The sequence below is a fragment of the Ranitomeya variabilis genome, chromosome 4, assembly GCF_051348905.1.
Source record: "Ranitomeya variabilis isolate aRanVar5 chromosome 4, aRanVar5.hap1, whole genome shotgun sequence".
NCBI classification, from domain to species: Eukaryota; Metazoa; Chordata; class Amphibia; order Anura; family Dendrobatidae; genus Ranitomeya; species Ranitomeya variabilis.
In genome coordinates, this window is record NC_135235.1 from 680,283,658 (window position 1) to 680,309,404 (window position 25,747).

Sequence of the window (25,747 nt, forward strand, 5' to 3'; positions counted from 1 at the left end):
TTGTACACTAGGTTTTTGTGTCAAACTTCAGTAGCTGCTCACCATAGTGTTCAAAAGTGGAAACACCAAACTTTTAATTTTTTTTCCATATTTTGCTAAATTATAAACAAATGATAATATTTGTAAGAAAATGTAAACATTAATTCTTTACATTTTTTCAATTGCTGATTTTTTTTTTTATGGCACCTTCCCTTTAAGGTGGAGGGTGTGTACACTTTTGCCCATTCAGGGGGCTGATCCCAGGGATGGGGGGATGAAGCCGCATGTTTAGTGAGGGAGTGGGGAGAGTGACATCCAATGGAGAGGATCAAGGATGATGTCTTAGAGGACATGGATGGATGGCCTGTGGAGTTTGGAGATCGGTTGCCGGCTGGGCTGGACACACATGCTACTGTTGAGGGATCTGTTTTCTGGATTTCAAGAATCTTCTTAACTAGAACTGATACTGCTGAATACATGGGCTTTGTTTGTGTTACCTTTCATCTGAAGGAGCGTGGACTGTGACTACAGACTATACTGACGGGAGATACAAATCTGTGGCCCAACCAAAAGTTGGGAGACAGAGGGTATTGTCTGGTACGGGGGCAGTGGGACTACCAGCCCCAGAGAGGGGATATTGTGGACTGGGTGCAAGGTATTTTGGCCATTTATGCGGCCAACAACGGAGTTGTTGTAAAATCATGGACTTAAGGAATAAAAAATAGTTGCATTGTTTACTTGCTTCGGTGATTATCACAACCCACAACATCAAATCTTTACACTGTGTATAATCGCAGTATCACCTATGTAACATATATACAGCAGAATCACCTACATAATGTATATACAGCAGTCACAGCATCACCTATATAGTGTATAAGATACCCTGCTCAAAAAAATAAAGGGAACACTAAAATCCCACATCCTAGATATCACTGAATGAAATATTCCAGTTATAAATCTTTTTTCATTATATAGTGGAATGCGTTGAGAACAGTAAAACCTAAAAATGATCAATGTAAATCACAACTAATATCCCATGGAGGTCTGGAGTTGGAATGATGCTCAAAATCAAAGTAGAAAATCAAATTGCAGGCTGATCCAACTTCAGTGGAAATGCCTCAAGACAAGGAAATGATGCTCAGTAGTGTGTGGCCTCCACGTGCCTGTTTGACCTCCCTACAATGCCTGGGCATGCTCCTGATGAGGTGGCAGATGGTCTCCCGAGGGATCTCCTCCCAGACCTGGACTAAAGCATCCGCCAACTCCTGGACAGTCTGTGGTGCAATGTGACATTGGTGAATGGAGCAAGACATCATGTCCCAGATGTGTTCAATCGGATTCAGGTCTGGGTAACAGAGGGGCCAGTCCATAGCTTCAATGCCTTCATTTTGCAGGAACTGCTGACACACTCCAGCCACATGAGGTCTGGCATTGTCCTGCATTAGGAGGAATTCAGGGCCAACCAGCATATGGTCTCACAAGGGGTCTGAGGATCTCATATCGGTACCTAATGGCAGTCAGGCTACCTCTGGTGAGCACATGGAGGGCTGTGCGGCCCTCCAAAGAAATGCTACCCCACACCATTACTGACCCACTGCCAAACCGGTCATGCTGAAGGATGTTGCAGGCAGCAGATCACTCTCCATGGCGTCTCCAGACTCTGTCATGTCTATCACATGTGCTCAGTGTGAACCTGCTTTCATCTGTGAAGAGCACAGGGTGCCAGTGGCAAATTTCCAATCCTGGTGTTCTGTGGCAAATGCCAAGCGTCCTGCACGTTGTTGGCTGTGAGCACAACCCCCATCTGTGAACATCGGGCACTCAGACAATGCTCATAAAGTCGGTTTCTAACCGTTTGTGCAGACACATGTGCAGCGCCCCAGAGACCTGGTCGTTGCAGTAACGTCGCTCCTCCACTAAGGGGAGTGATGGTACGTCTGATTGCACTAAAGGAGTTCACCTGACCAGGTATCACAGTCACACATTACACTTCACACTCCGGCCACCAGGGGGAGCAAAGGGTTCTATGTATTAGGCCACTCCTCACACTTTGGTAAAACTGGGGGTTGGATAGGAAGTTAGAGAGAAGCTGACTGGGTTTTGCCCAGGTAGCACCTAGTGAGAGAAGAGCGTTACTTGGGAGGATTCAGGGGGGTCTCTGTCAGGGGTGGGATCCTGACAGAGGCCTAGCGAAAGGACAGATCGTTACGGAGCCGTGCCTGCACCTCATTGCGGCGGCATCTTAAGAAAGGACACGAAGCGCAGGATATTGTGGAGAAGTGAGAAACGAGATCACAGCACAAAGGCGATAGAACCAGTAGCAGTCGTGCCCCGAGATCGGCAACATCCTACTGAGGCGCGTAGCCGGTGGCCGGAACGCCGAGGAAGTATTGGGCTCTAAGCATTACTTCAAACCAACGGCAGGACAGTTAATTATAGGTTGGCTGTCTCACCTAATTCACCTAATGAAGACAATGGAGGCAATTGTGGGAGAGGGGCGTCTCTATGGTCCCTATAAAATAACTCCAGGCCTACCCCGTCATACGGGTGCGTCCTATCCATATCATCTGGGGGACGGAGAGAGAAAGGACATCAGAAACATACACGCCAGTTGTGAGGACTATCCCGTGGTGCTCAGCAGGGAAGTACTACAACACCCAGGCGCTAGTAGGTAGGCACTGATTTCCACCTGCAAAGGGAACTCTGGATGTGCCTTCGGACCGGCCGGTCTCAGCCAGCCCTGTTAGCAGTGCTCTGGATTGCGGATCCCGAAGCCTTCAGTAAAGAGGTAAAGAGACTGCAACCCGGTGTCCTCGTTATTTAATCGCACCACGCACCACCACCTTTAATTGGACGCCCCTTAGCAGGGTCACGGACCGGGTCAGGCCACCGTGACAACCCCAAAACCGAGACAGAGAGGCCCGGTACAGAGTACCCCGCGGCCCTGCGTCTGGGGGCGCTCCACATGCACATTTGTGGCCTGCTGGAGGTCATTTTGCAGGGCTCTGGCAATGCTCCTCCTGTTCCTCCTTGGACAAAGGCTGAGGTAGCGGTCCTGCTGCTGGGTTGTTGCCCTCCTACGGTCCCCTCCACATCTCCTGGTGTACTGGCCTGTCTACTGGTAGCACCTCTAGCCTCTGGACACTACGCTGACAGACATAGCAAACCTTCTTGCCACAGCTTGCATTGATGTGCCATCCTGGATGAACTGCACTACCTGAGCCACTTGTGTGGGTTGTAGAGTCCGTCTCATGCTACACGAGTGTGAAACCACAACCAACCTTCAAAAGTGACCAAAACATCAGACAGAAAGCATTGGTACTGAGATGTGGTCTGTGGTCCCCACCTGCAGAACCACACCTTTATTGAGTGTGTCTTGATAATTGCCAATAATTTCCATCTGTTGTCTATTCCATTTGCACAACAGCATGTGAAATTGCTTCCTAAGTGGACAGTTTGATTTCACAGAAGTTTGATTTACTTGGAGTTATATTCTGTTGCTTAAGTGCTCCCTTTGTTTTTTGAGCAGTGTGTATAGCAGTCACAGTTACAACTGTATAATGTATATAGACTGCTGTGTATAGCTGCAGCATCACCTATATAATGTATATTCAGCAGGCGCAGTATCACCTATATAATGTATACAAAGCAATCACAGCATCACCTATATAGTGTAAATAATATATCACAGTCACAGAAACAACTGTATAATTTGTAAAGAGTCTTTACAAAATAAAGACTCATGTGTATAGCCGCATTACTTATATAATGCATATAATGTATATACAGCAGAGGTAGTATCATCTAATATAATGTATATGCAGCAGTGGTAGTATCAACTGTATACTGTATATAGACTGCTATGTATAGCCGCTGTATCACCTATTTATTTATATATATATATATATATATATATATATATATATATATATATATATATATAGAAGTCACAGTATCGCCTGTATAATGTATATACATCAGTCACAGTATCACCTATATAATGTATGCATAGAAATCACAGTATCACCTGTATAATCTATATATAGACTGCTGTGTATAACCACAGTATCACCTATAGAATGTATATATAGCAGTCACAGTAACTCCTGTATAATGTATACAGACTGCTGTGTATAGCCGCAGTATCACCTATATAATGAATATAGAGCATTCACAGTATCACCCGTATAATACATAGCAGTCAGAGTATCACCTATAAAATTCTCTCTAATTATAGTTCTCATTGCACAAGTATAAAACATATAATACTGAAGGATAAAACAAGACTGAGCACAAGACCTTCACAGCCGCCTACACATCATAGGGAAGATGTCATGACACCTTCTCTCCATCTACCTGATGATCCTCAGAAACATGGGGATCTTCTTGTTTACAGTCCTGTAGAAGAAGAGGATGGGGACATCTCTCTGGTGTTGTCCTCTTACTGGATAGATCTGAAGAAAATACATACAGGGACTGAATTCATTCTTTACATACAGATAATTATAGACCGTGTGTATTTAGTCCTGTCTATTACCTGGTGATGTGAGGGGCTGGGGAACCTCCATCATGACGTCATTGTACAGATCTTTATAGCCTTCTAAATACTCCCACTCCTCCATGGAGAAATAGATGGAGACATCCTGACACCTTATAGGAACCTGACACATACAATGATATCGTCATCCCCCTGATCCCTTCATAGTGTTACGGTATAATGTCCCAGCATTCCCAGCAGTGTCACCTCTGCAGCCAGCAGCTCAATCATCTTGTAGGTGAGTTCTAGGATCTTCTGGTCATTGATGTCCTCGTGTATCAGGGGGTGAGGAGGAGGCCCTGTGATTGGGCTCAGGGGTCTTCCCCATCCCTCAGACACAGGGTCCTGACAGCGCTCACTAGAGGTCTTCTTCACCACTGTGTAATCCTGGTTATGGAGAGACACTTAAATAAATCTCAATACAGACATTTCCAGAGTCCTCCCCTCTCCAGTTCTGTCCATCTGTTATTCCCATAGATAAGAATGATGTAATGTGACGTCATCAGAATCTCTCACCTCTCCAGTAAGCCGGAAGAGGATCTCTAGGGTGAGGTGTAATATCCTCTCCGCCATCTTGTCTCTGTCCATATCCATCTTTGGATGTGTAATAATACAATTACTGGAGATAATAAGGGAAACATATGAGATTTATTATTTTACAGTATTTAGTTTAATTCTCTACATCTACTAATAAAACCTATATATTTTCGGCCGCAGACAACAAGCAGATTCTTCCTCGCAGTCGGCAGCTGAATATATTTCTCATAGACTCATCTTCCATAACGCTAATTCTCGTCTCATTTACCGACACTGGAATCGGCATTAGCAATACTGCAGGAGATATTCATTACACGTGACAGGAGAAATATCTACTTCATGATGAGGACGACATCTTCATCTTCTACTACGGCGCTAGAAACATATTTGGCCACAGTCCGTCACTGACTCCATCACCACCGGCCGTCTATATGAAGGTTTCCCGTCTTCCCCGCACTGTAATCTTCTATCATGTTAGATCTCATGTCTAATTCACACACAGAAGTTTGAGGCTTTTATAAAGCTTTTTGTTTCCACAAACATTTCGGACAAAAATTATCTGATTCCTCAGTCTCCAAGTACAGTAATTTATGGGGTTTATTTCAGGCCTTTGACTTTCTTATATTATAAGAAAAACACCAAAAAAAAGATATTAAAATGTTTCAACAATTCTTGGAAAAAGAAAAAGCATGCAAAAAGCATAAGAAACATTGTGGAGGTACAGGGGGTTCAGCAGGAGCCCTGGTCCACTAGCTGAAACCACACGGACCAGGGAGCATTACACCAAACGCCCACTCTCCTTTTACCGTGGGCCTAACATTACTCAGAAAACACAAGGTGAGGGTATAACAGTGTAGCAATATTTTATGGAACCATAAAACAGGTAAATAACACATAGAACTGTCCCAGCAAAATACCCAGGATGGTGCAAAATTACAGATTCTCACGCTTCAGCTGACTCGCCGAGATAAGAGCAGCTGTGACTTCAGAGCTTCCATGACCGACTACCCTAACCTATGGCATGCACAGAGAGGAGGTAAGGACAAGCTTAGGAAGCTGACAGTCCATTGAGGTACAGGGCAGGTGACCGGTGGGTCCAAATCCTGACTTCGCCAAACGTATCCATGGTTCAGTGATGGTCAATGGAGCAGATCTGTATTCTTTCAGCTGGGGCCATGGTCCCCTAAGCTGTCATCCTGTAGAATGTCAAATCTTTATCCCTTGTGATGGAGCCATGATCGTGCAGCTACCCTGTTTCTGGGTGTGGTTTTGTAAAGAGTCTCTGGTTCTTTGGCTCTCTGGATCTCTTTCCTTTGAATCATGTTAGAGGCATATCCCTCTTATAGAGCTAACCGTTGTCCTTCAAGGCAGTATCCAGATGTCAAGAGGAAGATGTGATGAGATCAACTTGCATTGTTTGACTATTTAACCCCTTCCCGACATACACTGTAATAGTACTTCTCTGCGGGCAGAATGACCAAAAACCAGCTATTCATGAATTTCTTTTGTGGGGGGCGTTTATACCGTTCCATGTTTGGTAAAATTGATAAAGCAGTTTTATTCTTCAGGTCAGTATGATTACAGCGATACCTCATTTATGTATCATTTTTTATGTTTCGGAGCTTTTATACGATAAAAACTTTTATAGAAAAAATAATTATTTTTGCATCGCTTTATTCTGAGGACTATAACTTTTTTGTTTTTTCGCTGATGATGCTGTATTGCGGCTCGTTTTTTGCGGGACAAGATGGCGTTTTCAGCGGTACCATTGTTATTAATATCCGTCTTTTTGATCGCGTGTTATTTCACTTTTTGTTCGGCAGTATGATAATGGTTTTTCCTTGTTTTTTTTTTTACGGTGTTCACTGAAGATGAAGGTCATTACTGACGCGGCGATACGAAATATGTGTACTTTTGTTTTGTTTTTTTTATTTAGATAAAGAAATGTATTTATGGGAACAATATTTTTTTTTCTTTATTTAGGAATTATTTTTTTTTTACACATCTAAATATTTTTTTTTTTACATTATCACATTGTCCCAGGGGGGACATCACTATATAGTGACAGATCACTGATCTGACACTTTGCAGAGCACTGTGTCAGATCAGCGATCTGACATACACTGTTCCAGGCTTACTGCTCTGAGCAGGCGCTTGTAAGCCACCTCCCTGCAGGACCCGGAAATAGCCCCGGGGACATTTTGGATCCGGGGCCTGCAGGGAGGAGACGCTCTGTACAAGGTGAGCACATCACATTTTACTGAGGGTCTCAGGGAAGCCCACAGGGAGCCCCCTCCCTGCGCGATGCTTCCCTATGCCCCCGGAACGCTAAGATCATGTTTGATCGCAGTGTGCTGGGGGTTAATGTGTCAAGGGCGGTCCGTGACCGCTCCTGGCACATAGTGCCGGATGTCAGCTGCGATAGTCACCTGGCCACGATCGGCCGCTCTCCCCCCATGAGCGCGGCCGATTGCATATGACGTACTATCCCATCACTGGGGATTAAGTCCCAGGTCACCTCGATGGGATAGTACGTCATATGGGATTAAGGGGTTAAGAATAGTAAAGGCCGCCTGATGGCCCTATAAAAATAGGCTTTGTGACTTTTAGAGTCATTCCTGCATAAATGAAACAGGATCTGTCTGATGATGTGTCACACACCACATGGCCAGATAAGGTTGTAAAATGTGAAAATGACAATGACATTTTCCAGTGAATGCATTTGTCTTGATTGAAAGCAATGCTAAAGATCAAAAATGCATCAAAAATGCTACGTGTGAACATAGTCCAGTGTGGAGGAGCAGATTTATTTTTAGCTATTTATTTTGCCTTCTATACAAGTCATTACCCTGGAAACGATGTTCCGTAATACATTTCCCAGGAAAATACATTTTGGTTTAGTTTTTGTATGTTTTATTGTGAGTCTGCAAAAGTGGCGTAAGACTCTGACAACATTGTTCACAGCAGTGACCTGGGAGTCAGAAATGCTTCCAGGGGTCTTCTCTATGCTGTTCCCATATCATTTGAATACTGTTCCTATTGATTTCCGCAATTTATAGTCCCTCTAACCCCTTCCCGACCTGTGACACAGCGTATGCGTCATGAAAGTCGGTGCCTTCCCGACCTGTGACGCATATGCTGTGTCACAGAAGGATTGCATTCCTGCGGGTCGGGTGACCGGGGTTAATGAAAGGTCACCCGACCCGCAGGTGCAGGGGGACCTATACTTCACCCCAGGGGGGGTGGCTTTGCCCCCCCGGGGCTACGATCGCTCCTGGCGACCTTTTTTTCACCCCCCCTCTGATCTGATTGGAGCTAGCGTCCATGTGACGCTAGCGCTCCAATTAGATGTGGAGGGGCGGAGAAAAACAACGTCTGCCTCGCTCCTCAGCTTCATCCCATCCGTGGAAGCTGAGGAGCGACGTGCCTGACAAGTCACCTGCCCCCCCAGACGCCGCGATCGCCGCCGCCGCTGCTGCACACTTCTTTAGTGTCAGCGCCGCCGCTGCCACCGCCTCCCCCACTGCCACTGCAGGCACCGCCGCTGCTGCGGAGGACAGGTACCTCCCCTCTCCTGTCCTCCACTCCCCCCAACCTCCGCTTCCTCCCCCCTTCCCCCCTGATCACCCCCTGCTCCGGTGAGCGCCCCCCCCCAGCTGCCGTTCTTATTGATCTTTTTACCGCTCCCTGCACCTGTCAGCCCCTCCTCCCCTGGTGATCACTCTAGTCAGTGATCACCGCTAATCACCCCCTGCCCCCCCCCGATCACCCCCTGCCCCCCCGATCACCCCCTGCCCCCCCTGATCACCCCCTGCCCCCCCTGTCCACCTGATCACCCCCCTGCCCCCCTTTGTCACCTGCTGCTGCGTGCTCCATTTTCTCCTCTCCTACCCCCCACGCCTGTCAGCCCCTCCTCCCCTGGTGATCACTCTAGTCAGTGATCACCGCTAATCACCCCCTGCCCCCCCCCGATCACCCCCTGCCCCCCCGATCACCCCCTGCCCCCCCTGATCACCCCCTGCCCCCCCACCCCCCTGATCACCCCCTGCCCCCCACTGATCACCCCCTGCACTCCTTTATCATCTGCGGCTGTCGCGCTAATTTCTCTTCTACCGCCCCCTGCGCCTTGTCAGCCCCTCCTCACCTGGTGATCACCCTCTTTAGTGATCACCCCTAATCACCCCCTGCCCCCCCTGATCACCCCCTGCCCCCCCCACCCCCCTGATCACCCCCTGCCCCCCACTGATCACCCCCTGCACTCCTTTATCATCTGCGGCTGTCGCGCTAATTTCTCTTCTACCGCCCCCTGCGCCTTGTCAGCCCCTCCTCACCTGGTGATCACCCTCTTTAGTGATCACCCCTAATCACCCCCTGCCCCCCCTGATCACCCCCTGCCCCCCCTACCCCCCTGATCACCCCCTGCCCCCCACTGATCACCCCCTGCACTCCTTTATCATCTGCGGCTGTCGCGCTAATTTCTCTTCTACCGCCCCCTGCGCCTTGTCAGCCCCTCCTCACCTGGTGATCACCCTCTTCAGTAATCACCTCTAATCACCCCCTGCCCCGCTGATCACCCCCTGCCCCCCTGATCACCCCCTGTCCACCTGATCACCCCCCTTTATCGCTGCTGCCAGCTCCATCTCCATCTGACGCTGCATCTCCTCAGCCCCTTCCTCCCCCCGCGCCTGACAGCCCCCCGCGCCTGACAGCCCCCCCCCCCACGCCTGACAGCCCCCCCCACGCCTGACAGCCCCCCCCCCGCGCCTGACAGCCCCCCCTGCGCCTGACAGCCCCCCCTGCAGAAGAGTTTCACCAAACACTCGCACATACACACGCACACGCAACACTATAATAAAGTTTAGATTTTTTTTTACACACGCACACACACCACACACACAATGTCCCGCTCATCCCAGTCACAAAGGCTGTACTCAGCTGAGGAGGCATATTCCTTTCTTGCCTCTGACGCTGATAGTGAGGGTGAGGACCCTACTTTTTTGTATTCCTCCCCCTCTTCCTCCTCCAGTGACACGGACTCGCCACCCCCAAGATGTCGCAGGACGAGAAATCGCCCGGAACCCAGGAGAGGAGAGCCGGAGCCCAGGAGAGGAGAGCCGGAGCCCAGGAGAGGAGAGCCGGAGCCCAGGAGAGGAGAGCCGGAGCCCAGGGGAGAAGACACACACCCAAGGGTAAGTAACCCCCAACCTAGTGCTAGTCACGCCCAACCTAGCACTAGTGCCCCCACCTGGACCCCCGTCCCTGAAAATTTTGCTCCACGGATTCCTGATTTCATTCCCCAATCAGGAATCCAATTTGAGACTGCCAACCTCAGGGAAATAGACTTTTTCAAAGTCTTTTTCTCTGAGTCAATCGTCAGTCTCATGGTGGAGCAAACAAATTTGTACGCCATGCAATTTTTTTCCCAAAACCCGATTTCATCATTTTCTGCTTGGAGTCCCGTTGACTCTGCAGAAATGTTGAAATATTGGGGACTGGTCCTTCACATGGGGATTGTGAAGAAACCAGAAATTCGCCAATACTGGAGTACTGATATTTTATATCAAACTCCAATATATGGCATGGTTATGAATCGCAAACGGTTTGAGGCGATTCATAAATTTCTCCATTTTAGGGACAACACTGACATCCTTCCCCGCGATGACCCGAATTTTGACAGACTGTTCAAAATTCGGCCTATCATCGAACACTTCAGCAACAAGTTTGCTGAAGTGTACATTCCCCAAAGGGAAATTTGTGTGGATGAATCCCTCATCCACTTCAAAGGGCGGCTTCAGTTCCGTCAGTACCTGCCCAGCAAACGGGCAAGGTACGGGATAAAGCTCTACAAGATCTGTGAGAGTACCTCAGGGTACACTCTCAGCTTTAGAGTTTATCAAGGAAAGGACAGCAGGATCCAGCCCCCAGAATGTCCACCCGCTCTGGGGGTGAGTGGGAAAATAGTGTGGGATTTGGTCCACCCACTGCTTGATAAAGGTTACCATCTGTACGTTGATAACTTTTATACAAGCATCCCACTCTTTCAATCCCTCTCTGCCAGAGCTACCGTCGCTTGCGGTACCGTGCGGAGAAACCAGAGGGGTCTCCCTTTGTCACTAATTGAGCAGGTTCTCCCAAAGGGTGAGAGCCGGGCCCAATGTAGCGGCAACATGCTTGTGGTCAAGTTCAAAGACAAAAGGGACGTCTTTTTCTTGACCACAATCCATGGTCCCGGCACCACGGCCACCACCGTTCGAGGTACCCCAGTACAGGTCCAAAAACCGGACTGTGCCCTGGGGTACAACAAACACATGGGGGGAGTTGATCTTTCTGATCAAGTCCTCCAGCCCTATAGTGCCATGCGGAAAACGAAGGTGTGGTATAAAAAACTGGCTGTGCACATCGTACAAATGGCACTGTATAACGCATTCGTGCTATCACGATGTGCAGGCCAGACCAACAACACCTTCCTTCAGTTCCAGGAGGCGGTGATAAAGGCCCTGATGTTTGGAGGCGAGGAAGGAGCGGGCCCCAGCACCTCTGGAACTCAAGCTTCCCGTATTGTACCAGGGCAACATTTTCCCAGAGAGGGGATAAGAAAAAGGTGCCGAGTGTGCTATAAAAGGGGGACAAGAAAAACAACTCGTTTCCAATGTGAAACGTGTCCTGACAAACCTGGACTGTGTTTGAATGAATGCTTCAGAATTCATCACACGTCCATTGACTAAACACATCCTGACATGGACTCACCCACACCAGGCTGACATACACAACACCACACACACCAACCTGACGTACACTATACCACACCACACACCAACGTGACGTACACTACGCCACACACACCAACCTGACACACTACGTCAGGTTGGTGAGTGTGGTATAGTGTATGTCAGGTTGATGTTTGGTGTAGTGTACGTCAGGTTGGTGTGTGTGGTGTAGTATACACCACACACACACCAACCTGACGTACACTATGCGATACCAACCTGACGTACACCACACCACACACACCAGCCTGACGTAGCGTGTCAGGTTGGTGTGTGGCGTGTACGTGAGGTTGGTGTGTGGGGTGTATACTACACCACACATGACGTACACTACACCACACAACAACCTGACGTACACTACACCACACACCAACCTGACGTACACTACACCAAACACCCCAACCTGACGTAGTGTACGTCAGGTTGGTGTGTATGGCGTAGTGTACGTCAGGTTGGTGTGTGGTGTGGTATAGTGTACGTCAGGTTGGTGTGTGTGTATGGTGTACACTACACCACACACACCAACCTGACGTACACTACACCACACACACCAACCTGACGTACACTACACCACACACCCCAACCTGACGTAGTGTACGTCAGGTTGGTGTGTGGTGTAGTGTACGTCAGGTTGGTGTGTATGGCGTAGTGTACGTCAGGTTGGTGTGTGTGTGTATGGTGTACACTACACCACACACACCAACCTGACGTACACTATACCACACCACACACCAACCTGACGTACACTATACCACACCACACACCAACCTGACGTACACTATACCACACCACACACCAACCTGACGTACACTATACCACACCACACACCAACCTGACGTACACTACGCCACACACACCAACCTGACACACTACGTCAGGTTGGTGAGTGTGGTATAGTGTATGTCAGGTTGATGTTTGGTGTAGTGTACGTCAGGTTGGTGTGTGTGGTGTAGTATACACCACACACACACCAACCTGACGTACACTATGCGACACCAACCTGACGTACACCACACCACACACACCAGCCTGACGTAGCGTGTCAGGTTGGTGTGTGTGGCGTGTACGTGAGGTTGGTGTGTGGGGTGTAAACTACACCACACATGACGTACACTACACCACACAACAACCTGACGTACACTACACCACACACCAACCTGACGTACACTACGCCATACACACCAACCTGACGTACACTACGTCAGGTTGGGGTGTGTGGTGTAGTGTACGTCAGGTTGGTGTGTCTGGTGTAGTGTACGTCAGGTTGGTGTGTGGTGTAGTGTACACCATACACACACACCAACCTGACGTACACTATACCACACCACACACCAACCTGACGTACACTACGCCATACACACCAACCTGACGTACACTACGTCAGGTTGGGGTGTGTGGTGTAGTGTACGTCAGGTTGGTGTGTCTGGTGTAGTGTACGTCAGGTTGGTGTGTGGTGTGGTATAGTGTACGTCAGGTTGGTGTGTGTGTATGGTGTACACTACACCACACACACCAACCTGACGTACACTACACCACACACCAACCTGACAAAGTGTGTCAGGTGGGTGTGTATGGCGTGTACGTCAGGTTGGTGTGTAGATTGGTAAAGTGTATGTCAGGTTGGTGTGTGTGGTGAATACTACACCACACACACCAACTTCACATACACTACATACCTTCCACACGCAACATGGTGTCCGCTAATGATTGGAGCTAATTTTCCATTCAAAAAGTGAAATGGCGCTCCTTCCCTTCCGAGCCTTGCCGTGCGCCCAAACAGTGGTTTACCCCCACAGGTGAGGTATCGGTGCACTCAGGAGAAGTTGCCCAACAAATTTTAGCATCCATTTTATCCTGATGCCCATGTAAAAATGAAAAAAATTGAGGCTAAAATAAAATTTATGTGAAAAAAAAGTACTTTTTCATACTTATGGATCAATTTGTGAAGCACCTTGGGGTTCAAAGTGCTCAATATGCATCTAGATAAGTTCCTTGGGTAGTCTAGTTTCCAAAATGGGGTCACACGTGGGGGAGCTCCAATGTTTAGGCACACAGGGGCTCTCCAAACGCGACATGGTGTCCGCTAAAGATTGGAGCTAATTTTCCATTCAAAAAGTGAAATGGCGCTCCTTCCCTTCCAAGCCTTGCCGTGCGCCCAAACAGTGGTTTACCCCCACATGTGAGGTATCAGTGTACTCAGGAGAAGTTGCCCAACAAATTTTAGCATCCATTTTATCCTGGTGCCCATGTAAAAATGAAAAAAATTGAGGCTAAAATAAAATTTGTGTGAAAAAAAAGTACTTTTTCATACTTATGGATCAATTTTTGAAGCACCTTGGGGTTCAAAGTGCTCAATATGCATCTAGATAAGTTCCTTGGGTGGTCTAGTTTCCAAAATGGGGTCACATGTGGGGGAGCTCCAATGTTTAGGCACACAGGGGCTCTCCAAACGCGACATGGTGTCCGCTAAAGATTGGAGCTAATTTTCCATTCAAAAAGTGAAATGGCGCTCCTTCCCTTCCAAGCCTTGCCGTGCGCCCAAACAGTGGTTTACCCCCACAGGTGAGGTATCGGTGTACTCAGGAGAAGTTGCCCAACAAATTTTAGCATCCATTTTATCCTGATGCCCATGTAAAAATGAAAAAAATTGAGGCTAAAATAAAATTTATGTGAAAAAAAAGTACTTTTTCATACTTATGGATCAATTTGTGAAGCACCTTGGGGTTCAAAGTGCTCAATATGCATCTAGATAAGTTCCTTGGGTAGTCTAGTTTCCAAAATGGGGTCACATGTGGGGGAGCTCCAATGTTTAGGCACACAGGGGCTCTCCAAACGCGACATGGTGTCCGCTAAAGATTGGAGCTAATTTTCCATTCAAAAAGTGAAATGGCGCTCCTTCCCTTCCAAGCCTTGCCGTGCGCCCAAACAGTGGTTTACCCCCACAGGTGAGGTATCGGTGTACTCAGGAGAAGTTGCCCAACAAATTTTAGCATCCATTTTATCCTGATGCCCATGTAAAAATGAAAAAAATTGAGGCTAAAATAAAATTTATGTGAAAAAAAAGTACTTTTTCATACTTATGGATCAATTTGTGAAGCACCTTGGGGTTCAAAGTGCTCAATATGCATCTTGATAAGTTCCTTGGGTAGTCTAGTTTCCAAAATGGGGTCACACGTGGGGGAGCTCCAATGTTTAGGCACACAGGGGCTCTCCAAACGCGACATGGTGTCCGCTAAAGATTGGAGCTAATTTTCCATTCAAAAAGTGAAATGGCACTCCTTCCCTTCCAAGCCTTGCCGTGCGCCCAAACAGTGGTTTACCCCCACATGTGAGGTATCAGTGTACTCAGGAGAAGTTGCCCAACAAATTTTAGCATCCATTTTATCCTGGTGCCCATGTAAAAATGAAAAAAATTGAGGCTAAAATAAAATTTGTGTGAAAAAAAAGTACTTTTTCATACTTATGGATCAATTTTTGAAGCACCTTGGGGTTCAAAGTGCTCAATATGCATCTAGATAAGTTCCTTGGGTGGTCTAGTTTCCAAAATGGGGTCACATGTGGGGGAGCTCCAATGTTTAGGCACACAGGGGCTCTCCAAACGCGACATGGTGTCCGCTAAAGATTGGAGCTAATTTTCCATTCAAAAAGTGAAATGGCGCTCTTTCCCTTCCAAGCCTTGCCGTGCGCCCAAACAGTGGTTTACCCCCACAGGTGAGGTATCGGTGTACTCAGGAGAAGTTGCCCAACAAATTTTAGCATCCATTTTATCCTGATGCCCATGTAAAAATGAAAAAAATTGAGGCTAAAATAAAATTTATGTGAAAAAAAAGTACTTTTTCATACTTATGGATCAATTTGTGAAGCACCTTGGGGTTCAAAGTGCTCAATATGCATCTAGATAAGTTCCTTGGGTAGTCTAGTTTCCAAAATGGGGTCACATGTGGGGGAGCTCCAATGTTTAGGCACACAGGGGCTCTCCAAACGCGACATGGTGTCCGCTAAAGATTGGAGCTAATTTTCCATTCAAAAAGTGAAATGGCGCTCCTTCCCTTCCAAGCCTTGCCGTGCGCCCAAACAGTGGTTTACCCCCACAGGTGAGGTATCGGTGTACTCAGGAGAAGTTGCCCAACAAATTTTAGCATCCATTTTATCCTGATGCCCATGTAAAAATGAAAAAAATTGAGGCTAAAATAAAATTTATGTGAAAAAAAAGTACTTTTTCATACTTATGGATCAATTTGTGAAGCACCTTGGGGTTCAAAGTGCTCAATATGCATCTAGATAAGTTCCTTGGGTAGTCTAGTTTCCAAAATGGGGTCACATGTGGGGGAGCTCCAATGTTTAGGCACACAGGGGCTCTCCAAACGCGACATGGTGTCCGCTAAAGATTGGAGCTAATTTTCCATTCAAAAAGTGAAATGGCGCTCCTTCCCTTCCGAGCCCTGCCGTGCCCCCAAACAGTGGTTCCCCCCCACATATGAGGATTCAGCGTACTCAGGACAAATTGGCCAACAACTTTTGGGTTCCAGTTTCTCCTTTTACCCTTGGGAAAATAAAAAAAATGTTGCTAAAAGATCATTTTTGTGACTAAAAAGTCAAATGTTCATTTTTTCCTTCCATGTTGCTTCTGCTGCTGTGAAACACCTGAAGGGTTAATAAACTACTTGAATGTGGTTTTGAGTACCTTGAGGGGTGCAGTTTTTAGAATGGTGTCACTTTTGGGTATTTTCAGCCATATAGAACCCTCAAAGTGACTTCAAATGTGAGGTGGTCCCTAAAAAAAATGGTTTTGTAAATTTTGTTGTAAAAATGAGAAATCGTTGGTCAAATTTTAACCCTTATAACTTCCTAGCAAAAAAAAATGTTGTTTCCAAAGTTGTGCTGATGTAAAGTAGACATGTGGGAAATGTTATTTATTAACTATTTTGTGTCACATAACTCTCTGGTTTAACAGAATAAAAATTCAAAATGTGAAAATTGCAAAATTTTCAAAATTTTTGCCAAATTTCCATTTTTTTCACAAATAAACGCAAAAATTATCGACCTAAATTTACCACTAACATGAAGCCCAATATGTCACGAAAAAACAATCTCAGAACCGCTAGGATCCGTTGAAGCGTTCCTGAGTTATTACCTCATAAAGGGACACTGGTCAGAATTGCAAAAAACTGCAAGGTCATTAAGGCCAAAATAGGCTGGGTCATGAAGGGGCTAAAGACCCCCCGGGGGGGGGGGGGCGGCAGGAAAAATGCTCGGTTTTCCAAGACTTACATTGGGCTCGTTGCTCGGGTCGAGCACCTGAGCATTCCAATTTGCTCAACCGGACAACAAGCACCTGAGTATTCTAGTGCTCGCACATCACTAATCTATACCATAGCCCAATATATGGATTCCACCACTTCTGATCATCCATGAATATTGTGGTTTCCTCCCACCAGCCCAGGAATAGGTTAGCATACGTGGGGGCACAGGGGCTCCCCATCGCAGTACCCCTGAGCAGGTGGAAGTATTTCCTGTGAAAATGAAAAAAAGTTCCAACTATAAAACCTCAGGACTTATTCCAACTTATTCCACAGGCGGTACTGTGGGAACATTATACTGTGTGGGAACATGATATATACTCCATAAGGGGCATAATGGGAACATTACACTGTGTGGAGCCAAGAAAGGGGCCCTGTACTAGGAGAACAATCTGTTTCCTCACTTCCTGTCTCCCATAGTTGGGTCGTATGTATCTATTACAGGAAACAGAACATAACACCATTATTCTTATAAAGTGGCAACAAAAACACCAAAAGAGACTCAGCACTGAAGGGGTTAATGTCCCCCCCCCCCCCCAATAGGGAATCTCCAGCACCTACCTCCACCACACGCATTCCACATATATGCCTATATGGCTTTTCTGTGCGGCGTGCGCACAGGACCTGTGATGAGGTCACAGGAGGGGAGGAGTCAGGGGTCACATGATCAGGGGCCTCAGTGTATGCAGGACTCTGCTGTGCTGGTTGTCATGGTGCTGGATGAGGGGAAGTTTATGTGTGGGGTCAGGAGGGGTTTACAGTGTGGATGTAGCAGAGCTGTGTGTGTACGAGGTGTACGGAGCGGAGCCGTGTGTATACGAGGTGTACGGAGCGGAGCCGTGTGTGTACGAAGGTGCACAGAGCAGAGCCGTGTGTGTACGAGGTGCACAGAGCAGAGCCGTGTGTGTACGAGGTGCACGGAGCAGAGCCGTGTGTGTACGAGGTGTACGGAGCAGAGCTGTGTGTGTACGAGGTGTACGGAGCGGAGCCGTGTGTGTACGAGGTGTACGGAGCGGAGCCGTGTGTGTACGAGGTGTACGGAGCAGAGCCGTGTGTGTACGAGGTGCACAGAGCAGAGCCGTGTGTGTACGAGGTGCACAGAACAGAGCCGTGTGTGTACGAGGTGCACAGAGCAGAGCCGTGTGTGTACGAGGTGCACGGAGCAGAGCCGTGTGTGTACGAGGTGTACGGAGCAGAGCCGTGTGTGTACGAGGTGTACGGAGCGGAGCCGTGTGTGTACGAGGTGTACGGAGCGGAGCCGTGTGTGTACGAGGTGCACAGAGCAGAGCCGTGTGTGTACGAGGTGCACAGAGCAGAGCCGTGTGTGTACGAGGTGTACGGAGCGGAGCCGTGTGTGTACGAGATGTACAGAGCTGTGTTTGCGGAGCTGGGCGTGTATGAGGTGTACGAAGCGGAGCCGTGTGTGTACTGAGTGTATGGAGCGGAGCCGCGTGTGTACAAGGAGTAAGGAGCGGAGCCGTGTGTGTACGAAGTGTACGGAATGGAGCATTTTCTGTATGCAGAGCAGAGTCATGATTGTATGGAGCCGAGTGTGTGCAGAGGAGATCCCTATCTGTGCGGAGCCGTGTGTGCAGAGCTTTGTACCAGAGTGCAGAGTGGGTTGGACACGGTGACGCACATAGAGTGCGAGCTTACACGTCAAGAAGTCACTGCTCCGGCACACACGTGCATCTGTCATGCAGCTGGGGCTGTACACCCGGAGTCAGTGTGCGGGGGGCTGATGGGCAGTGCACTCGTACGGGAATTGATTTGTTGTTTCCTTGACTTCGGGCCAGTCACTGCAATCAAATGTAACGCTTGGGACGTGCAGAACATCATAAGTTCCCTGAATGATCCGTAACTGACAAGATAAAGTCACCGCCCTGTGACTGACAGAAAAGGTCTGTGGGGGAATCATCTGAGATAAAGTGGTTTTTAAACCTAATACTGGGCGATTTTCTTTGCTATATAATGTATATAGACTACTGTGTATAGCCGCAGTATCAGCTATATAATGAATATTCAGCAGTCACAGTATCACCTGTATAATGTATATATAGCAGTCACAGCATCACCTATATAATGTACAGTATGTGATGTTTTTTGTATAATATGTGGCCTATTTCACACTTTACACTAGCCAAGTAGCAGGCTACATTACAATGAAGACTACATTTTGCCATACAAACACAGTGATTGAATGTTCAAACTTGTTTTTGTGTTACTTTGCAGTCACTGATGTCACAAGACGGTGGCGCAGCTGCAGGGACCAGTACCGGCAGGAGCGACAGCAGTAGGCCAGGAGTGGGGATGCAGCTCCAAAGAAAAGAAAGTACATATACTTTGATGGGATACATTTTCTGGCTCCCTTTATGGATCTGAGACTGTAAGTGCATGCAAGACACCACATTTTACACATGCTGTTACGGACAAATCTTAATATGTTTTTTAATCTACTTTGCGCTTTAAAACAGAACTGAGTCAAACCTTACGGAGAGGGAGACAGCTTAGGACTCCGAGGTCAATATTGATCCAGTGGGGGAAGGTGAAGAAGTGGCTGTCCCATATTCTGCACCTTCAAGCTGCACCCAACCACCATCAACAGCAGCGGCTTCTGCACCACCTCTGGATACCTCACCCCAGGCTGCCATCATCCCACGCCGTGGCTCGCGCAGGAGAGAGCTTCGAACCACAGGCACCAGGAGGCAAGTGGACAGTGTGGTGTTGGACTATTTGGCAAGAACTGTAAATGATGTTGGAGAGGAAGCTTACGCCTGCAGTCTGGCACGGTACCTTCGTCAAGTTTCCCGTGAGGTGAGGCTGTGGGCCAGAGGGACAATTCAGATCCTGGTTGATGCCTGCACACCACCAAATAACCCAAACCTGGTATTTGCTTTTTAAGAAAGGTGACAATTGTCTAGCAGTAACCAACTGCAACTGCCGGGACAACCAAAAGTGCAGGCTCAATCAGTTGCTGAGCCACCTCCCCCCCAGATGCCTACACCTCAGCCACAGCACCCCCCAACACAACAGCGGCCAACACAGGTCCAATTTTATCACCATACTGCACCAGCCCAATAAGGCCACTTGAGCAGACCCACTGTTGGAGGCTGGTCCCAACATGGGTATGGTCAACATGGCCATATTGGGGGTATGAACCAATTTGCCACACCACTACCCAGGAGTACCAACTTCACTACCTAACTACCCACTACTATCCTCCATAACAGGATCCTTCCATGGTACATAATCCTGGCTCAGCATCTCCCATCCCACAGGGTGAAATTGAGGTTGCTCCACACACATGGCAAACTTCACAAGCTGCCCTCCCGCCATCACCACCCCCAACCTACCATAACTTGTGGGTTAAAATGTTATTGGACCATATATATATATATATTTTTTTAATAAAAATGTAATATAGGCCAAGTTTTATAGGCCGAATATTCCATATGCCAAATTTTGGTAAAGTACAAAAATTATTTTGATTAAAAAATTTATATCAATATGAGTCTTTTGTGATGTTGTGAAGAGATAGATGATGTGTTGATTTACATATTTCATACATTATTACGCAAACACAACACACACACACTTCAAACATTAACATTCTTTATTTTTTAACCCCAAAACTCAAAAATCACAACATAGAAACAGCACTGTCTTGCCATGGAGTAGATCCCTCTGGTGAAACAAAATAATTTGTAAACACATCCTGCACTTTAAGTCCAGATTGCTGACGACGTGGATGAATTATATGTGTATTAGCCCTGCCATTATTTACATCCGCAACTTCATCACCATCATATGATGAACAGTCATGGATTCTGGTGAAGTTGTGAAGCATCATACAGGCTTTAATAACCTCATTCACATTTCCTTAACTAAGTTGTATGGCTGACTGCAAGACCCGCCATTTTGCACAAAGAATGCCAAAGGCACACTCCACCAGTCGTCGTGCGTGGGATAGGCGGAAATTAAATATTCTGCTTCGGTGGCCCAGGCCTCTACATGGATAGGGCCTCATGATGTGGCATGTTAATTGAAAGGCCTCATCTGAAACCATCACCTAAGGCACCGCTTCCATAGTGGACCCTGGTAGCTGACGTGGGGGTGGGAGGTCAAAATAATTATTGCGCAGCCGCCAACCCATAATGGAAGAATTGAAGACTCTGGAGTCTCCAGTTCTTCTATAGGCCCCAATATCTACAATTATAAACCTGTATTTATCTTTGTACATTAGGGACACCACGTCAGCGTTACAAAGGTTGGACCAATTGTATTTGGATGAGAACACGGTCATTGTGACTGCTGACCTGGAGTCCCTGTATACATCTATTCGTCACCATGATGGTTTGAATTCTGTTCATTTTTTTCTTAAATTCAAGTTCCTTGGATGGCCCCTTGGTAGAACTGATCATGGTTTTGCTTGAATTTTAATTAACACATAATGTGTTTATTTTCAACAATCATTCCTACCTCCAGATAGAGGGCACAGCGATGGGGGCCTCATGTGCCCCCTCAAATGCCAATTTATTTCTCGGTGCTTGGGAGTTACTGGATCCTGGCTGCCTCCTGTCTAATCTTGCACTTCTCCCATTGGCCTTGCAGGTGCCATTATCAGCTCTACCTTCCCACAAATTTTAGGCTTAGCCCGGTAGTGACATGTTTGTCCAAAATTGTAGGCTGGTGGCCCAGAAGTGGCTTATATTGTAGAGCAGGGACCCATCAGAGGGAGGTCACCTTGCAATGGTTGATGGGCATACATGAATTGGCCAATTTGTGCACTAAGAATCTTCACTTTTCATCTATTACTATAAGCCAAAAAAAAATTTTGGAAAATTTTGAGTTTAATATAAACTGAATGTTTTTAATGTTTTTCTGTGTTTTCACATTGCCTAGATTCATGTACATGTGCTGCTGTGTTCTTTTTTTGTCTATATATATATATATATATATATATATATATATATATATATATATATATATATATATATATACAGTACAGGCCAAAAGTTTGGACACACCTCATTTAAAGATTTTTCTGTATTTTCATGACTATGAAAATTGTACATTCACACTGAAGGCATCAATATTATGAATTAACACATGTGGAATTATATACATAACAAAAAAGTGTAAAACAGCTGAAAATATGTCTTATATTCTAGGTTCTTCAAAGTAGCCACCTTTTGCTTTGATGACTGCTTTGCGCACTCTTGGCATTCTCTTGATGAGCTCCAAGAGGTAGTCACCGGAAATGGTTTTCACTTCACAGGTGTGCCCTGTCAGGTTTAATAAATGGGATTTCTTGCCTTATAAATGGGGTTGGGACCATCAGTTGTGTTGTGCAGAAGTTTGGTGGATACACAGCTGATAGTCCTACTGAATAGACTGTTAGAATTTGTATTATGGCAAGAAAAAAGCAGCTAAGTAAAGAAAAACAAGTGACCATCATTAGTTTAAGAAATGAAGGTCAGTCAGTCCGAAAAATTGTGAAAACTTTGAAAGTGTCCCCTAGTGCAGTGGCAAAAACCATCAAGAGCTACAAATAAACTGGCTCACATGAAGACCGCTGTTGTGAATTTGGATTCTGGGCTCCCCCGGTGGCCGCTTGTGGAATTGGACTTGTCATCCTCTTTCCTGTTTCACCTGCTTCCATCAGTAGTGGGTGTCGCTATTTAAGCTCATTTCTCTGGTGGTTTCTTGCCGGTCAACAATGTTATCTGATGCCTCTCAGTGCTTGTTCCTGCTTCTGACAACTACTAGATAAGTTGGACTTTTGTCCATGTTTTGTTTACTGTCATGATCTCTGCAGGCAGAGATCATAGCAAGCCTATAGAGGGACAAGCTCTCGGAAGATGGAACTATACTGACCATGAACTAAGCCTGCCGCGCAACTAGAAATAGCCAGGTAGCATTTCCTATTTATTGCTAGATGCCCAGCTCTGGCCTAAGACCTAAATAGCTAGCAGAGGGAAATATAAGACCTGGCTCACCTCTAGAGAAATATTCCAAAGAAGACAGTAGCCCCCCACATATAATGACGGTGAGTTCAGATGAAACAACAAACGCAGCAGGAAAATAGTCTTAGCAAATTTGAGGTCCGCTTACTAGATAGCAGAAGACAGATAGTATACTTTCATGGTCAGCAGAAAAACACTAACAAAACACCATCCAGAGATTACCTTAAACTCTGGCATTAACTCATAACGCCAGAGTAGCAATCCCTGATCAACGAGAGCTTTCCAGACACAGTAACAAAACTTCAGCTGTGAACTGGAACAAATAGGCAAAACAAAACATGGACAAAAGTCCAACTTATCTAGTAGTTGTCAGAAGCAGGAACAAGCACTGAGAGGCATCAGATAACATTGTTGACCGGCAAGAAACCACCAGAGAAATGAGCTTAAATAGCGACACCCACTACTGATGGAAGCAGGTGAAACAGGAAAGAGGATGACAAGTCCAATTCCACAAGCGGCCACCGGGGGAGCCCAGAATCCAAATTCACAACAGACCGCCCCAGGAAAGGAAGACCAAGAGTCACCTCTGCTTTTGAGGATAAGTTCTAGCAGGAGACACATCTCTACAACAAAAGGAAACTTTGTGCAGCAGGCCTTCATGGTAAAATAGCTGCTAGGAAACTACTGCTACAGGCATCAAGCAGAAGAGACTTGTTTGGGCTAAAGAACACAAGGAATGGACATTAGACCAGTGGAAATCTGTGCTTTGGTCTGATGAGTCCAAATTTGAGATCTTTGGTTCCAACCACCGTGTCTTTGTGCGATGCAGAAAAGGTGAACGGATGGACTCTACATGCTTGGTTCCCACCGTGAAGCATGGAGGAGGAGGTGTGATGGTGTGGGGGTGCTTTGCTGGTGACACTGTTGGGGATTTATTCAAAATTGAAGGGATACTGAACCAGCATGGCTACCACAGCATCTTGCATCGGCATGCTATGCCATCCGGTTTGCGTTTAGTTGGACGATCATTTATTTTTCAACAGGACAATGACCCAAACACACCTCCAGGCTGTGTAAGGGCTATTTGACCAAGAGGGAGAGTGATGGAGTGCTACACCAGATGACCTGGCCTCCACAGTCACCAGACCTGAACCCAATCGAGATGGTTTGGGGTGAGCTGGACTGCAGAGTGAAGGCAAAAGGGCCAACAAGTGCTAAGCATCTCTGGGAACTCCTTCAAGATTGTTGGAAGACCATTCCCGGTGACTACCTATTGAAGCTCATCAAGAGAATGCCAAAAGTGTGCAAAGCAGTCATCAAAGCAAAAGGTGGCTACTTTGAAGAACCTAGAATATAAACACACAAAGACGGTAACACCCTGGACCTGGTCTTTGTCCAGCTCTATTCAATCTCCTACCTAGATAACTCACCGCATCCCCTCTCTGACCACAACATTCTATCTTTCACACTCATAATTCCTCACCCACCCCAGCACTCTCCTACCTACCACACTATTAATCCTCACGCACTTTCAGACTCCCTACACTCATCATTGTCCCCAATCTCTTCTTTTTCCTGTCCTGATCTGGCTGTACATCACTTCAATGACACTCTTAGATGCACCATTGACCAAGTTGCTCCCCTCTCCCTCAGAACCTCCAAACACAGAGTGAAACAGTCCTGGCTCACATCGCAAACCCAATTTCTCCAGTGATGCTCTAGGTGTGCTGAACGCTTATGGAGGAAAACACGCACACCAGAAGGCTTCATACACTTCAGATTTATGTTAAGGACCTATATCTCTTCCCTTTAGCTTGCCGAACAGACCTACTTCACCACTCTGATCTCCTCACTATCCAACAACCCCAAGAAACTTTTTGACACCTTTCACTCCCTCCTCAGGCCAAAAGCACAAGACCCTATCACAGACATTTGTGCTGATGACCTGGCCTCCCACTTTATAGAGAAAATAGATAATATCCGTCAGGAAAGCCGCTCCCAGACACCAAGTCATCCGTCCCTGCATCTCCCCTGGCTCACTCTCCACATTCGATCCCATCACAGAAGAAGTCTCCAAGCTCCTCTCTTCTCATCCGACTACATGCACCACCGACCCCATTCCCTCACACCTCCTCAAGTCTCTCTCTCCAGTCGTCACAACTCACCTAACTACAATCTTTAATCTCTCCCTCTCCCCTGGCATTTTCCCCTCCTCCTTCAAACATTCTATCATTACTCCATTACTAAAGAAACCCACCCTTGACCCATCCTGCACAAATAACTACAGACCGGTCTCCAATCTCCCCTTCATCTCTAAACTCTTGGAGCGCCTGGTCTACTCCCGCCTTACCCGTTACCTCTCCACTCACTCCCTCCTAGACCCTTCACAGTCTGGTTTCCGCCCCCTACATTCGACAGAAACTGCACTCATCAAGGTGATCAATGACCTTCTGACAGCAAAATGTAACGGTGACCACTCTCTGCTCATTCTTCTCGACCTCTCTGCAGCTTTTGACACTGTTGACCACCCTCTTCTACTCTCTAGGCTCCAGTCACTAAGCATTAAGGACACTGCTCTCTCCTGGTCAGTGGCGTATCCATGGGGGGGCAGCCGGGGCATGTGCCCCGGGCGCAGCCAACAGGGGGGCGCCAGCGGGC

At 46.9% G+C, this 25,747-nt stretch overlaps 3 protein-coding genes and 1 long non-coding RNA gene across 3 annotated transcripts in view; 2 read left to right on the forward strand and 2 right to left on the reverse strand.

Annotated features, from left to right (window-relative positions):
* Positions 1-25,747, forward strand: part of LOC143766334 (uncharacterized) — a 617,908-nt gene that overhangs the window by 533,200 nt on the left and 58,961 nt on the right.
* Positions 1-25,747, reverse strand: part of LOC143766330 (uncharacterized) — a 1,024,462-nt gene that overhangs the window by 382,175 nt on the left and 616,540 nt on the right. The gene's annotated exons all lie outside the window — the stretch shown is intronic.
* On the reverse strand, positions 4,503-5,127 carry LOC143767060 (gastrula zinc finger protein XlCGF66.1-like). Its single transcript, XM_077255081.1, has 3 exons — positions 5,036-5,127; positions 4,727-4,906; positions 4,503-4,643 (listed from the first exon to the last, which is right to left on the reverse strand). Exons 1-3 carry the CDS (start codon positions 5,111-5,113, stop codon positions 4,503-4,505), a joined length of 399 nt encoding a protein of 132 aa, XP_077111196.1. The 5' UTR covers positions 5,114-5,127.
* On the forward strand, positions 19,364-20,141 carry LOC143769298 (uncharacterized). The gene is made up of 2 exons (XR_013214332.1): positions 19,364-19,509; positions 19,598-20,141. It is a non-coding gene; the product is annotated as an uncharacterized LOC143769298 (long non-coding RNA).

Excerpts from the sequence above, each read along its gene's own strand:
- LOC143767060 (XM_077255081.1), bottom strand. The coding sequence starts at position 5,113 with ATGGATATGGACAGAGACAAGATGGCGGAGAGGATATTACACCTCACC. Across the intron at positions 4,907-5,035 it reads TCTTCCGGCTTACTGGAGAG|GATTACACAGTGGTGAAGAA; the intron begins GTGAGAGATTCT and ends CTCCATAACCAG. Across the intron at positions 4,644-4,726 it reads TTGAGCTGCTGGCTGCAGAG|GTTCCTATAAGGTGTCAGGA; the intron begins GTGACACTGCTG and ends TGTATGTGTCAG.